The 15,451-nt window shown below is 43.5% G+C and overlaps 2 protein-coding genes across 5 annotated transcripts; both read right to left on the bottom strand.

Annotated features, from left to right (window-relative positions):
* Positions 1-317: 317 nt before the first annotated feature.
* Positions 318-7,268, bottom strand: ZMAT2 (zinc finger matrin-type 2). Of its 2 annotated transcripts, none has more exons than XM_041767609.1 (6): positions 7,141-7,268; positions 6,712-6,805; positions 5,298-5,421; positions 2,635-2,708; positions 2,027-2,172; positions 318-1,335 (listed from the first exon to the last, which is right to left on the bottom strand). In XM_041767609.1, the coding sequence occupies exons 1-6, from the start codon at positions 7,156-7,158 to the stop codon at positions 1,192-1,194; spliced, it is 600 nt and encodes a 199-aa protein (XP_041623543.1). In that variant the 5' UTR covers positions 7,159-7,268; the 3' UTR covers positions 318-1,191. The 2 variants fall into 2 exon arrangements, with proteins under 2 accessions (XP_041623543.1, XP_041623544.1); XM_041767610.1 differs by lacking the exon at positions 7,141-7,268 and adding an exon at positions 6,905-7,127.
* Positions 7,269-8,011: 743 nt separating this feature from the next.
* On the bottom strand, positions 8,012-15,381 carry HARS2 (histidyl-tRNA synthetase 2, mitochondrial). Of its 3 annotated transcripts, none has more exons than XM_041766612.1 (13): positions 15,098-15,381; positions 13,820-13,894; positions 13,261-13,380; positions 13,045-13,140; positions 11,950-12,075; positions 11,735-11,842; positions 11,380-11,478; positions 10,998-11,091; positions 10,543-10,670; positions 10,209-10,448; positions 9,717-9,833; positions 9,366-9,512; positions 8,012-8,800 (listed from the first exon to the last, which is right to left on the bottom strand). In XM_041766612.1, the coding sequence occupies exons 1-13, from the start codon at positions 15,206-15,208 to the stop codon at positions 8,741-8,743; spliced, it is 1,521 nt and encodes a 506-aa protein (XP_041622546.1). In that variant the 5' UTR covers positions 15,209-15,381; the 3' UTR covers positions 8,012-8,740. The 3 variants fall into 3 exon arrangements, with proteins under 3 accessions (XP_041622546.1, XP_041622547.1, XP_041622548.1); XM_041766613.1 differs by having other exon boundaries at positions 13,261-13,402; positions 15,098-15,152; XM_041766614.1 differs by lacking the exons at positions 11,950-12,075; positions 13,045-13,140.
* Positions 15,382-15,451: the final 70 nt, after the last annotated feature.

The following is a 15,451-nucleotide window of genomic DNA, read 5'->3' as shown; positions in this document are numbered from 1 at the left end:
TGCTAAAACTGAATAACCCTGCGCTTAGCCTAACTGCAGATAGCAAGGAAAACACCAAGTTCCACCCTAAATTCTGCTGTTCCAAAAACAGACCAAAGGAGGCTAAAATTATAGGAAAAGTTGTGTTTAGATTCCTCCGGACACACATCCCATCAGAGGAAAATACAACTCGTGCTGAAGGAACCTAGAAAAAAAAAGTGACAGGGCTCAAATGAAGGGAGAAAAAAGCAGCAGCTCTATATGTAAATATTCAGTGTAGGAAGAAAAAAAAACAAACAAACAATACACTGGGAAGAATATGGAATGTTCCCACCAAATGTGAATAGGCCCAGTCAATGCCATTTATTATACATGTTGAACAGTCTCTGAGACCCAAGGGCTCCCATATAAAGTTTTTTTTTTCTTTTTCTTTTTTTGCATCAAATAGGTTCTTCCAAGAGCCTGCTCACAAGGAAGAAAAAAAGAGTAATCCTCAATAAAATGAAACAAACAGGAAAGGCTGAACAGTCTACATATGAAAAACAAAGGTTAAAAAACTCACCAGACAAAAACCACACCAAACACTCATCCCATTTAATTTCCTGTTACATGCACTGAGGGAGCCAAGAACATCAGGCCCCAAGGCAACAATGCTCTGAGGATCTAGCTCAGGCTCCCTCTATGTGACAAATTCATGCACACACGCCCGCACATATCACTGACCCAGGCAGAAATACACATGCATGCACAGGCAGTAGAGAACCACAGGAGGTTTGGGGAAAAAAGAGGGCTGGTCAAAAATGTGCTATCAACTGGACACTGGGGACCCAGAGAACCCTTCTGCTGCAGGCTAAGCAAGAGTCAAAATTAAAACAAATGGAAAACACAGGATAAATGTCAGCTGCTCAAAGAGATTGGACAGATGAAGAGGGAAAGATGCAGGGGGAGGTTTGGGAAAGCAGCCTCAGAAGAGGTTTTTCTTTATTGGGAACTCAGGCAGAGGCCCTGTGACTCCAGTGATATGCTGAGGCTAAAGGAATATGCCACAGCATTACCTCTGCATCCTGTGTTCTCTCCCAAAGTAGAGGGAAACCACCAACACCCACCCTCTAGTCCACCCCCATTGCAGCTCTTAAGGACTTTCCCAAGTGCCCCCACCCCAAAATGACCCCCCCACACACACAGTTAACAAAAGGCCAAGCATAGAAAGCCTCAGTAACTCTTCTTGGTGGAACCAAAGCCAGAGAAGCCCATCACAGCTGCCATCTCATCATCCTCCTCAAATGTCAAGTCCTCCTCAGCCCTCCTTTTCTTCTCCTTCTGTTTCTCTTTCTTGTAGGCTTTGGCCTTTTCCTCCTAGGGGGGAAATCACTCAGAATCAGTTCAGACTCCTAAGCCAAATGTTGAAAGAGACAAGTGAGTGTCAAGATTCCTTTCTATCTTTAGGAGAAAATAGTAAAGGCAAGTAAAATTTCAAGAGCAGAGGAAAAGCCACAGTAAAGATTTTAAGAAACAACAAAAAGAAGTTTTAGCCTGTGAAGAGTATTTCTCAGTCCTACATCTCTAGTTCTTAAAAAGGTTATGAAAACAACCATATAATAGCAACTATCACCCTGATGCATAGAGTATATGCCAGTAATTGATTTAAACACTTATGTAGATTATAATCTAAGATCTCTTAATATGAGAAAACTGAGACATGGAAAAGTTATATAACTTGCCCAAAAGTCATAGCTAGTAAGTGAAGGAAAGAGAATTCCAACCCAGTCAGCCAAGTTCTATGTGCCTCTTGGGGACTAGGTGAATTTAATCCCTCCTATAGTTTAAAGAAAAAAACGTAGGCCCAGAATCTAGGAAAAAAGGATAGGTTTATAACCATATCCTTCAGATCTTAAGAGTCTCTAAGGCAATAAATGTTTCCCCCAATACAAAGAGATTCAGGATACAACTATCCCCTGAGAGTAGGAGTGGATGAGGAAGACAGCCTCCTCATGATTAGTAACATAAAATTCAAAGCTGGAGGACAAAGGATGGAAAAAAGCCTTACCTCTTCTCTGAGCTCTTTCATCCTTTCCTCAAAATCATAATCCTTCTGTTTCTCTTCCATCTTCTTCTTGTTGACTTCAAAACGTTTCTTCACCTGATCCAAGGTGGAACGTTCCACACGCATAGACATGCCCAGATTTCGCTGATCTGGGTGGGATCAATAGCGAAAAAGGTAATGACATTACAATATCTTCAGGCCATCAAAAAGTCTTTGACATTAAAAAGAAAAAATTTTTTCATAAAGTAATACACAGCAAAAATAATTATAGCTGGAAAACAACAACAATAAACAACCCTTGGCTTTACTTGTTCCCAGAAGCAGCAGCTACAAATAGCAAGATGCAAGTGGCTTTCAACTGCCCATAGTGAGCAAATGCATACCAGTGGGGACAGCGAGGCCTTGGAAAAGACTGTGGTCTGAGCTTGTTGAGAGCCTAAAACAGTGTCTCATCTCAGTGCCTCCAGAAACATTAGATAATGAAGTAAAGGATGAAGCAACCGGAGAAATTCTCAGGCATTAAAAAAAGATTCAACTGAAACCACTCCTTCCCCTACCCCATCTCCAAAACCCAATCGCAGTCCTAGTCACAAACTACCTCCAAGCCTTACGTTTCTTTCCATTAATGTGATCCAGGAAGTTGATGGAGTCCTTCACCACACAATCACAGACATTGCAGTAATACCTAGCGAACAGAAGAAACAGCACTTGTGGTCAAATCTAGCTTAAGGATCTTAATGTTTTCAACTAAGAAACTCATTTTTGGGGATGCCTGGGTGGCTCAGCAGCTGAGCATCTGCCTTTGGCTCAGGACACAATCCCAGAGTCCCGGGATCGAGTCCCATATCGGGGCTTCCTGCATGCATGGAGCCTGCTTCTCCCTCTGCCTATGTCTCTGCCTCTCTCTCTGTGTCTCTCATGAATGAATGAATGAATGAATGAATGAATAAATAAATAAATGTATAAATAAATGTTAAAAACCTCATATTTTCAGGCAAATTTTCTGTTTACAACAAGGCAGCACTTCTCATTTTTATAAAGCCTTACCTCGTGGAAGAGTATGGTAGCCAAACTCCAAGATAGCCCCACAATGATTCCCAAATTCATGGTATGCGTACCTTGTGCAGTTCCCTACCAATTTGTACTAGAATTGTCCTGTGACCAAAAGAATATTTCAGAGCACCTAGGTGGCTCAGTCAGTTAAGTCATCTACCTTTAGTTCAGATCATGATTTCAGGGTCCTGGGACTGAGCCTGGCATCTGGCTCCCTGCTCACTGGGGAGTCTGCTTCTCCCTCTGGCCCTCCCGCTGCCCATGCTCTCTCTCTTATTTAGTCTCTCTCAAATAAAATCTTAAAAAAAAAATATTTCAAAAATTACGCTGTGTCACTTCCAAGAATAGGCTATAAAAAAAAAAAAAAAAATGGCTTCTGGGACGCCTGGGTGGCTCAGCGGTTGAGCATCTGCCTTCGGCTCAGGGCGTGATCCTGGGTACAGGAATCAAGTCCCGCACTGGGTTCCCTGAGAGGAGCCTGCTTCTGTCTCTGCCGATGTCTCTACCTCTCTCTGTCTCTTATGAATAAATAAATAAGTAAAATCTTTATTAAAAATTTTTAAAAAGGGGCAGCCCCGGTGGCTTAGCGGTTTAGCACTGTCTTTAGCCCGGGCTGTGATCCTGGAGACCTGGGATCGAGTCCCACATCAGGCTCCCTGCGTGGAGTCTGCTTCTCCCTCTGTCTCTCTAATAAATAAATAAATAAATCTTTAAAAAAAACAAAAAAAATTTTTTAAAAAGGCTGCAGTGTTAGTCTGTCCATGTCTAACTAAAGGGTATTATGCGGGGTGAAGTAAGTTAATGGGAGAAGGACAAACAGTATATGGTTTCACTCATATGGGGAATATAAAAAATAGTGAAAAGGATTATAGGGGGAAGGAGAGAAAAAGAGTGGGAAAAATCAGAGAGGGTGACAGAACATGAGAGACTCCTAACTCTGGGAAATGAACAAGGGGTAGTGGAAGGGGAGGTGGGCTGGCAGATGGTGTGACTGAGTGACGAGCATTAAGGGGGACACTTGACGGGATGAGCACTGGGTGTTATACTATATGTTGGCAAATCGAACTCCAATAAAAAAAAAATTAAAATTAAAATTAAAATAAATAAATAGCCTGTCCATGTCTTACTCTTGGGAAGCCACTTGCTTTATTGTCAACAGCACTAGAGGCCCATGGGGCAAAGAAGTGAGGCCTCCAAAGCACTATGAAAGAGCTTTCAATCAAATCATTCAACCCCACTTAAGCCTCGTATGAATGCAGACCCAGCAGACACCTTCATTTCAGCTTTGTGAAACCCTAAGCCTTTCCAGAGGTAAGCCTTTCCAGATTACTTACCCAAATTGTTAGCTATCTGTTTTATGCTGCTAAATTTTGGTGAGTTAGTTAATTTACACAGGAATAGGTAACTAATACAGAAAAGAATGATGTGAGGTTTTTTTTTTTTTTTTAAGATTTTATTTATTTATTTATGAGAAACAGAGAGAGAGAGAGAGAGAGAGGCAGAGACACAGGCAGAGGGAGAAGGAGGCTCCATGCAGGGAACCTGACATGGGACCCGATCCCAGGACCCCAAGATCATGCCCTGGGCCAAAGGCAGGTGCCAAACCACTGAGCCACCCAGGGATCCGATGTGAGTTTTCTAAGCAATTCAGACATGTCACTCATTGCTATCTGTTTTGCCCTCCTGCTAGAAAACGTAAATGAATACTGTAGTAGTGGTGGGCAAAAACAAAAGTCCTTACAGGACACCTCTTCTCATGGGTCATAGTCTTGGTCTAGGAGGAAAGTGTACAACCAAGCAATCCGTAACAACTACAACCTTTGCAGCCAGTCTGGAACCTCAACTCCCTTTATTCACCATCAACAGCTTCTAGGCTCCATTCTAGCTCGCGAAATCTCTCCCCTAGAAATGTTTTCAGGAGTCCTTTCCTTCATTTCTTCCTCTTCAAATATTAAGAAAGAGTTACAGTGCCAATATAAGGAGGTCTACAGAGTAACCCCTCCTAGAGACACTACCATGTTTAGTTGAGGCCTGGGACAGGAGTGACACAAAGAAATATCTAAAGGTAGGACTATTAAAAAAATAAATAAAAATAAAGATAGAATTATAAGTAACATGATTGCTATCCTGGAGCCAGAGAACCTCTCCTCGACACTTGCTAAAATCAACACAGTTTATTAGACCTAGTCTTGGCTCCTGAAAAAGATGAAAAGTCACTCACCCTCCCATCTCAGATTGTGGCGTGGTCTTGGTAATGACAATTGTCTTCCCAAGCTTGGATTCCAGGTCCACTTTATAGTCCCTATGCCGGAGAAGCTCCCGTTTGACTGGCTGTACTGGTTTTCCTAAAATATAAGACAGAAGAAAGTCCTTTTATTATTACAGTTCCTTAAGCAGAAACGAAAAGAAATGCATGAAACCCAAAATACAGATGTCTACTCTTCATTTTTTTCTTAAGCCTGAAGCAGGGGACACAAAAACCACTTCTAGCAGCAACTAGGGAGAATCTCAACACAGGAAAAAATGATATGCAATCCCTAAACTCCACATAGCTTTTTTCCACTTCAAAGCCAATAAGTCTAAAAACAATTTTTTTTTATTGTTAACTGAATTCAAGGAAGGAATTAATTTTCACAAAGAGTAAACTTTTAAAAGAAAAGCAAGGACAGGGATCCCTGGGTGGCGCAGCGGTTTGGCGCCTGCCTTTGGCCCAGGGCGCGATCCTGGAGACCCGGGATCGCATCCCACGTCGGGCTCCCGGTGCATGGAGCCTGCTTCTCCCTCTGCCTGTGTCTCTGCCTCTCTCTCTCTCTCTCTCTGTGTGACTATCATAAATAAATAAAAAATAAAAAAAAAAAAATAAAAATAAATAAAAAAAAAATTAAAAAAGCAAGGACACTCAGTAATACTTTCAGACAGATACCCCAAGTGTAACACACAAAAAAGAATCTTTAGAAGGCTGGGGAAGATTTTCTAAATGGGACCAACATTCAGGCAATATCTGCTACTTGCTACTGTACAAATTAGATCAAAACTAAAAAGATCAGTTTGTGCAAGGTGGTGTGAAAGTAAAGTGAAAGCATAAGAAAAAATAAGGATTCTTTTTGTATAGTGGATTATCTAACTAGGAAAGGAGAACCAACTCCGTAACATTGTACAAAGCAGAGAAACTGTACTACTAACCACCAGCTGAAACAATCACACATTCCTCCCAGTACCCTCACTCTTCTCAGGCCACAGGGGAAGGACTTGATTGGACCAGTTATATTCTTCCCCTTAAGTGACTTCAACGGAAAGAGTATCCTCAATAGGAGTAGTCATAGCAGCAAAATACTCCACATCTCTGTCACTACTTAAGGCTTCTCCTCTCTTCTCTGCACTTGAAGAAAGTACAAAACGAGCTAAGCAAAAAGAAGGCAAGAAAGCAGAGGAAACAGAGCTGGGAAATACCTCTGAGTATATTCAGTCCATCTCTTCGCTCCCATTTTATACAGTAAGAAATGGAGAACCAGGGAGGCAACATTCAGCCAGAGGTTACACAAGGTTCCAGGACATCGCATTTCAACTCCCCACCCGCTCTCCAGCTATGGCTTCACCTCTACGATACCCCTGCCCTTTAGGGAGTAGGCACCCACCATCCTTCTTTTCTCTCTCTTCCGTGAGCCTCTTCTCGGCGAGCTTCTCATATTCATCTTTGTCCCACTTTCGGCGAAAGTCCAAGTTTTTTGTCTGTAGGGAAAAAAGCGCTCAAGATTCGTCGCTAATCATATCGGAACCCTAGAGAAACGGAGGGAACCGCGTCCACGCCGGCAAGGCGACCCCCCGGACCTGTCGAGAGCGAAGACTCTCCACACCGCACCAGAAGGCTGAGGTGGCCTCAGGACCCCAACCCAAGAGTTCTCCGCGATTCCACAGACCCTGTGCCAGGACCCTACGAGGAAGCTCTTGAACTCGGACCATTGGACCGCAAGGAGGTGTCGAGAAGCCAGTTGGGTGCAGGATATTCCGCGCTACGAAGGCACCCTCTGCCCCCCGACCAAAGCCTCCTCACACACAACACCTACCCCGCTGCCCGACGCCATCTTCACGAAGTGAATGGGAAGCCGGAAAATGACGTAAAAAGCGGCCCTGAGCCGTAAAGCAAGCTTGCCCTCCAATAAGCTTAGAGTTTCGCGTTCTAAACAAGCTAAGGACTTCGGAAACAGGGTCGTCGGCCCCTCCTCTGACCCAGGGAAATGGTGCATGCGCATGGAGAGCATGAAGCAACACGGAAGTAAGGGCGCGTACTAATGTCTTACCTTGGTTTTCTAAACAATCATCTAAGGGCTGATTTAATTCAACTGGTCTATTTTATAAACAAAGAAGCAATTTGGATCAGGGCCCTTTGATCTAGTCTTAAGCAACTGTGCATCCGTTTGCCAAGTTTCTAATTTTTAAGGCTGAAGGAATTATTAGGAGCCTCTAGCTGCCCTATTTACCTGTATGCACTAAAGATATGGCCCGCGACACCCAGTGTTTCTAAATTGCAGCCTTTCCAGCGCATATATAGAAAGCAATTTTTGCACACTCTTTATTTTGAAGCAATGCTATCATCATTCGGTTAAATCATTTTTTCCTTCAACTGAGGAACTTTATAATCATTCAATCAATAGGGCACATTTAATCAACATGATGCGACTTGGAAAGGCCAGTCATCAGCAACGCTGTAGGGTGAACTCTGGCATGCATCTCACTATGTTGATTTAGACGTGACTGTATCTCCAAGTTGATGGTGGGTAGAGTGGGGGCACTGGAAAACTGTTTCCTTCACTGAATCCAGAAGCATCACCCCAGGGAGGTTGCTCCTAGTTCTCAGAATTGTGCAGTGTACACTTGAGGGTTTTCTATGGCCTATGCAAACCAATCTCTTGATAACAAATCACTCAAACTACTACATTTAGTATTTTATTTATTATCCAATCATTTCTAGAACAGCCATCTCCATAGGACAACATGGAACATAGTCGAGCAGTAATTCTGGCACAGGAAATGGTCTCCAAAATCTCAAAAGATTAGACCATCTTGTCAAGTCACCTATTAAATTCAACATTCAAAATTACTAAACAGACAGCCTTACTCTACTAACAGCAGATGGGCTAGAGATGCCACAACCATGAGCACTCCTATGCCCTTAGGATAGCATCTCTGCCCTCAAAGGAGAAGGCAGCCATTTGCCCCTTCCTTGCTATCTCCCAATACTCCCTGGACAAGCCATGGGCAGGTTGTGGACAAATTTCCCAGAATCTGGTTCAGAAGCCACAATGGAAGGCCATGTATCTGACTTCTGATCTCAATGGTCCCAGCCTGAGGCAACCTTCCTAGAGCCTTGCTCAAAGCAACCATCTCAGCACCTGTTGGCAGCATTCCATGGCACTTCAAATCTGCCATCTGTCTCTGCAGTTAGAGCATGTCTTTTTCAAATACCAGCCATCTGCACCCATGCAGAATAGCTGCTCACACTAGCCCAGGAGTCCTCAGGACCTCCTACAGCTTTGTACCCAGAGAGGATGGAGGAGGCAGAGGAACTTGTCACTCATCCTGGCCAGCAATTGCAAAGTCCATCAGGAACTCAGTCCTAGAAGAAACGTCTTCTAGAAAGAGCAGCAGATGGCAAGCAGGCAAGGATCAAGACTCAGAAAGTTTCTTCTGAATTTCAGCCACAAGATTTTCCCGTTTAATAGCCACCTGTAACATAAAAGAGAACCTTCATGTGACAAACTAGAAAGTGATTCTAGATCCTAGTCACTGCTTTTCCAGATTCATTTTACCCTGTATCTGATCCCACTACTTTATGTAATCAGTAGGAAGAAGTGTGGGCTTCAAGATGAACTGGAGAATTACGCTTTCAAGACTAAAGAGATTCACATATCTGGGGCACCTGCCTGGCTCAATTGGTAGAGCATGTGACTCTTGACCTCAGGGTTGTGAGTTTGAGCCCCAAGCAGGGTGGAGAGATCACTTAAAAAATAAAATCTTGTGAGAGTGAGAGAGAGAGAGACAGAGAGAGAGAGAGAGAGAGTCAAACAACTGATCTATGTCTGTTTCATTGGATTGGTCTCAAAATACCCATTAAGATTTCATTTGTCCTTCTGCCCTCCTAGCTAATATTCACTGGCTAAAGGGCTGCCTGAATGGGTCTTCATTCATCTCTACCACTATTAACCCTGGAGATATTTCCTCACCCATAAGATACATATTTCTTAAAAGAATCTAAGAAAGGTAGAAACACTTGGTTCTATTTCCCACTCACCTCCTCCCTGCTGGCCACTGAACGAAGCTTGATTACCCCTTCTTTCAGTTCCTGCTCACCAATAATGACCACCAGTGGAATGCCCATGTGCTCACAGTAATGCAGCTGAGTTAGTAGTTTAGGGTTGTTCTTATACAGCAGCTCTGCCTGAAAAGGGTGAAGAGAGAGTAAGGGCTTAGAAGCGACCACATTACTCAAGCATTTCCAAAGAAATGAGGAGCTAGCCCTCCTACTAGAAGACACTCTAGTAAACACCAGAAAAGTCTTGAGTTCCATCTTAGGCATAAGGTAGAAATGGCCACCTGAATGGCCATATATACCTCAATGACTTGGACACCAGTTCTACCATACCTTGATCCCAGCATCCCAAAGCTCTGAAATTAGCTTCAACCGTTCATGAAGAAAGTTCTTCTGTGGTGTAGCCACAAACACTTGGGTCTCTGTGGTCCGTATCTTCAGACCAGCAGTCTGATTAAAGAGAGAAAGGAAAGCAAAAACTAATAAAAAAAACTCCTGTGTATCACTACTTAAAAAAAAAAAAAAAAAAAAAAGACAAAAGGATCATCAGAAAAACAGTCTAACTGTATATCCACAAACATGAGTCTTTATTTTTTTTTTTTAAGATTGTATTTATTTATTCATAGAGACACAGAGAGAAAGAGAGGCAGAGACACAGACAGAGGGAGAAGCAGGCTCCATGCAGGGAGCCCGATGTGGGACTCGATCCCGGGTCTCCAGGATCACGCCCCAGGCTGCAGATGGCGCTAAACCGCTGCACCACTGGGGCTGCCCAAACATGAGTCTTTAGTCTCCAGCCCAAATGCACCTCTACCTAGGACCTACCTTCATCCTCTCTTCCAAAATGGCAAAGATTCGCTCCACCCCAATACTGAGTCCCACACATGGCACCGTGTGGCCCTTGGGGTCAAACACGCCCACCAGCCCATCGTAGCGTCCACCAGCAGCCACACTGCCCACACTGAGGCACTCCTCAGCCTGAGCTGGGGTCTGTAGTAGCACTGCTTCATAGATCACTCCAGTATAGTAGTCCAGGCCCCGAGCTAGGCTTAAGTCAAAAGAGATCTGTGGGAATAAGACTACAGTAAGTCCCCAAAAAAGACTTAGGACCCCGAGAGCCCCAAAGTTCAGCAGGAAGTCCACTCTCAACTCAGCTTACCTTCTCAGCAATTCCAAATAAAGTCAGGTATTCAAATAGTAACCTCAAGTCCCCCAAACCCTCTAAGGCCTGCTTGTTCTGGGATAGTCTAGAATCCTGGAACATTTCCTCTACCAGGGATACCCCACCTGCGGAGACATATGGGGAGAAATAAGGTCTGTGCTATTCAATGAGGTGTTTTATCCAAATTTATACTTCATGTGCTCCAACGAATCCTCCTCATTTTCTTATTTATAAAAAAAAAAATCCTGATCTCTAATGACTAGACTCCTCTTCTGCCTTTGCCATCTGATGACATAAAGCGGTCATTACACTAAGTGAAAGGGAAATTAAATTCAGGCCAGGCTCTGGCACTTAGCATATCTTCGGAAAGGCGCTGTTTCAGAGATAGAAGTTGTATACACATCCCCTTTACTCCAGTTCTATCACATAGCTCTGAAAATGCTGGTTCTTACCATGACGTTGGACATAGTCACCAATTCTATCAGCCACTTCAGGAGCCAGGCCTTTCTTTGCCACCATCTCATGTCTCACATCTTTCCAAGGTATCTGTGCAAACACCCAAACATTAACCCAGTTCCAAGATCCTTCTTCATCTAACTGGAAAGGTCACAAATAGCTAACACTACACGCAGCAAAGTCAGAGGCAGCTTAGGAAATGCAGGCACAGTCAATACACTGCACAATAAACACAGGTCTTGCTTCAGAATGTCTTCTTATCTTCCCCAGTAAAAGCTCACTTCCAGTCACCATCTCCTTATTTTTCTCTAGGGGTAAAGATTTGAGGGCAGGGCACAGACTTTAATATGGTCTACTGAAGTATGTGTTTTTAGTTACCTTGTCTAATTTGTCTATAGAGGAGCAGATGGCATGGAACTTGCTTTGAGGAACAGCACAGACAGCCAATATCCCATCCAAAATCCGCCGATCATTGACCTGTGAACTCAGTGGAAATAACCCAAGTGCCTTGTCAATGCCTTTCCCTCAAAACAATGGCAGTCCCTATTAGCCTGTCTCATAAAAGGTGCAGAAAGAAAATTCCATAGGGTGACTGTATAGATATAGATAAAAGACAACAGCTCTACTGAGAAAGTCCCAGATCTATAGGCTTAAAGGCTGGGGTCACTGATGTTCTGGGACAGCATCAGGCCAAATCCAGACTTCTCCACTCAGTCCTCAGCCCTGGTCTCACCTTAATGAGAAAGTCCCCCAGCTGCAAACCACTTAGGACTTCACACATGATCTTCAAACACTCTGCATCAGGGATCATGGGGTCAAACTGACCAGCAATGTCAAAATCCTACAGCAAATCAGAAAAAGGGGAAAAAAAATCTTCACTGAGCAGCCAGTTCCTAGGTAGTAGCCCCTCAAACTATCAAAGCCTGCTGCCTCCATCAGGTCACTTACACACTGGCAGAATTCCCTGTAGCGGCCTTGGACTATGGTTGGGCTCTCTCGTCGCCATACCTTTCCAACTTGGTAGCGTTTCATCCTTTTCACTTTATTCATGGCGAGATAACGTGCAAAAGGGACCTCACATAAACAGGTTAAGGAGAAAGTTTACTGCATCCAAAGCTTAGACCCACTGTACAGACATTTGGAGGACTGAGCCATTACCAATTGGATCTCTTCCACTAGGATGAAAACAAGAACCTTCTCTGTCTTGTTTCCCGCTATCCCCAAGGTCTAGCAGTACTTGACATTCAATATAAAGGAATGAAGGAATCCCACCAAGCGAAAGTGCAAGTTCAGTAAAAGAACAAGGGAAGCTGGCCTGCTATCTATTGAAAGAGAAATGACCCAAGAACTCCAAGTATGGGTTGTTCCCTTCCCATTCAGATCAATTCTCAACCATTTCAAAATGGTCAAGTTTGAGAACCTAGATTTGCCTGTAACTTCTATGTCAATGTTTCTTTCTTCCTTTATTTTTTTTTAATGTCCTTGTTTCTTAAGTATAGGCTAAGAACCACCTGTCTCTTCATGACCCCAGGTGCCTGTTTAAAATGCAGATTGCTGGGATCCCTGGGTGGCGCAGCGGTTTGGCGCCTGTCTTTGGCCCAGGGCGCAATCCTGGAGACCCGGGATCGAATCCCACGTCGGGCTCCCGGTGCATGGAGCCTGCTTCTCCCTCTGCCTATGTCTCTGCCTCTCTCTCTCTGTGTGTGTGTGTGTGACTATCATAAATAAATTAAAATATATATATTTTAAAAAATAAAATACAGATTGCTGAATCCCACATCAGGTACAGAATTAATATCTGGGGCTAGGCACCAGATACCTGGTATTTCTATAATCTTCCCCAAGGGAGTCTGATACACAGTAAAGTTAAATGACAGTGATCTGGGCCAGGCTCTGCTGGTAGAATTGCCTTCTGGGAGGAACTGGAAGTAAAGGCTGCTGCAAAAAGACCTATGGGATTCCAGATGCACAGTTGTCCCTTTTGTCAAAGAAACTCCCCTGGGTTTGGAAAGAGAGGTCAGTCTCTAACACTCAGAAAGATACAGTAAGGTCATAGCGCAGGGACAGTAGCTCTCCACCCTGATCCTTCAGATCATAGATTAGTCCAGAGTCTTCTCCATATTTCTCAGTGAGCATTTCCTGCAGGAATCAAACAAAACCTACCAAAGTTCAAAGGAGGACTCCAGAACACAAACTAAAAGCTCTTCAGGAAACTAAAGGCACATAAAGAAATGGAGTTCCAGCACTCTTTCCTCTTACCTTAAGCTCAAATGCTGGAGTATCTAGCCTCTTTGCTCCATGACGTTTAAAGCAGTCAATAACCATATCAAGAATTTTCTCCCTCACAACCATCTGCTGGGGACTAAGATCTCTGGTGCCCTGGAAACCAAAAGCAGCCATACTGAAAACACAGACAAAAAAAAACAAATCCATTTAAGACAAAGGGTTAAAAAACCATACTAGGGATGCCTGGGTGGCTCAATGGTTGAGCGTCTGCCTTTGGCTCAGGGCATGATCCCAGAGTCCTGGGATCGAGTCCCACATCCGGCTTTCTGCATAGGGCCTGCTTCTCCCTCTACCTGTGTCTCTGCCTCTCTTTGTGTCTCTCATGAATAAATAAATAAAATCTTAAAAAAAAATCTATACAAGAAAATCTGAAGTTAAAATCCCTTTGAGTTCAGATGACTGAGCCCAATCAGTACCTCAAGCATAATGAAATTACTCTAAAAAGACATTAAAAGGAGTTAGGAAAAGACAAGCAGAGCAGAAGGCAATCCTCAAGGCATCTAATAGGATACCGTGAGGCAAAAGGCATTACCTTTGGGGTCTTGATAACAAAATTTGATTTTTCTTGATGTGGTTTCAGTTGGGATATTAACACAGCCTCTGAAACCTGGCAGGAAAAGGAATGTGAGATGTGAGCCACAAGACTGGTCAGGCCTAGGACAGACACCTTTGCAGGTGACCTGCAAAGACATCTGGCCCTGAGCAACACACAGCCTGACTACTGTTTTATCTATTTCAATCTCAGCCTCCTTCCAAAACATACACTGTATTTGCACTATATATGTAATACACATAAGGTCAGGACTTTATCATATTTGGAGTTTTGAATGTCTGGAAAAGCACCTGAGAACAATGAAGGCACAGGACAACCCACCATTACTGCCACCAACTATCTAGGAGTAGGGATTAGTATGATCTCCAATTCTTAGTTCCTACTCAAAGAGCAATAAATGAATTTTTAATAAGGTAACAATCAATGGTCATTAGGCTTAGAGACATGGAAAAAGTAACCTGAAGACAGAAGAACCAGCCCAAAACATACAATATGCCTATGGAATGAACAAGGATGGATCGAACTAAATAAATCGAACTAAAAAATTAGACTGTAAGATGCTGTGACTGAAAATTAATAACAAAAGACCTGAGCCCTGTTGTTCATGATAGCACAAAGCATCTGCTAGGGTCTTTCCTAAAGTAAAACTGAATCGATAATTTTATTTATTAGCAGCAGGCTGTACGCCCTTACACAAACATAGACTGTGTGGTAGTTCCATATTTTGGCAATTCTCTCTTCCAAAGGATGGCAGTTTAAGTCCATATGCAATTCCAAAATCCAAAAATCTTTAAAAACCATAAAGTGGTTTGTTTTGGGGTTTCTTTTTTTTTGGGGGGGGGCGGAGTTCACTTTGAGATAAATTCTAATGAGAATTCAGTCTACTTATGGTCTTCTGTCATTTCACTTAATGGAGATATTCATATACTTTGCTTAAGAATGTGTTTGACTCCCAAGAGGTTCACATAAGGGATTGTGGGCCTCTATTAAAAAATGCTCCCTTTACTATATATTTGTAGATAAGTCGTTTAACCTTGCAGACTGTTTCCTCAACTGTAAAATGGAAATAATCCCAACCTCTCAAAATTGCTATGAGGATTAAATGGCAAAGTATCTAAAATACTTGGCTCAGTACCAGCAAACCACTCAAAAACAAAAAGAAAAACAAAAAACAACTGTACTACTGGAACGCAGGCCGAGAGTCCATACTTTCAGACCTGAATATCCTGCCCCGACAGACCACTCAGTCTGGCTCACCTGGCTATGAAAATGGACCTCCCCGATGCACACAAGACCGGACGGCCGCAGGAGCTGGCCAAACAGTGAAGCCCAGGCCCTCCTGTGCAGGAGTCCGAACGGGGGCATCATGTAACAGGAAGCCGCCTTTCCGAGACAAGAGCCAAAAGACCTGGGGACGAAGCAGGTCGGACCCCACCGCAGTAAGTGTGCAGAGCGCTGTAGAGGTTAGCCGTAGCACCAGCGAAAAGATCACTTCCGCACCTTCCAAAGGCTGAAGGCTGGCTCCCAACCTTTCAGGCACCGTCTCAGCTTCGGCACTTCCGAGAGCAGCCGGAAGTGGTTCGACAGGGGCCCTCTAGGCGTGCGGTCCAG

Source organism: Vulpes lagopus, chromosome 8, assembly GCF_018345385.1.
Source record: "Vulpes lagopus strain Blue_001 chromosome 8, ASM1834538v1, whole genome shotgun sequence".
Lineage (NCBI taxonomy): Eukaryota > Metazoa > Chordata > Mammalia > Carnivora > Canidae > Vulpes > Vulpes lagopus.
The sequence above is the reverse complement of the archived record's forward strand: the minus strand, read 5'-3'. Positions and strand labels throughout refer to the sequence as shown.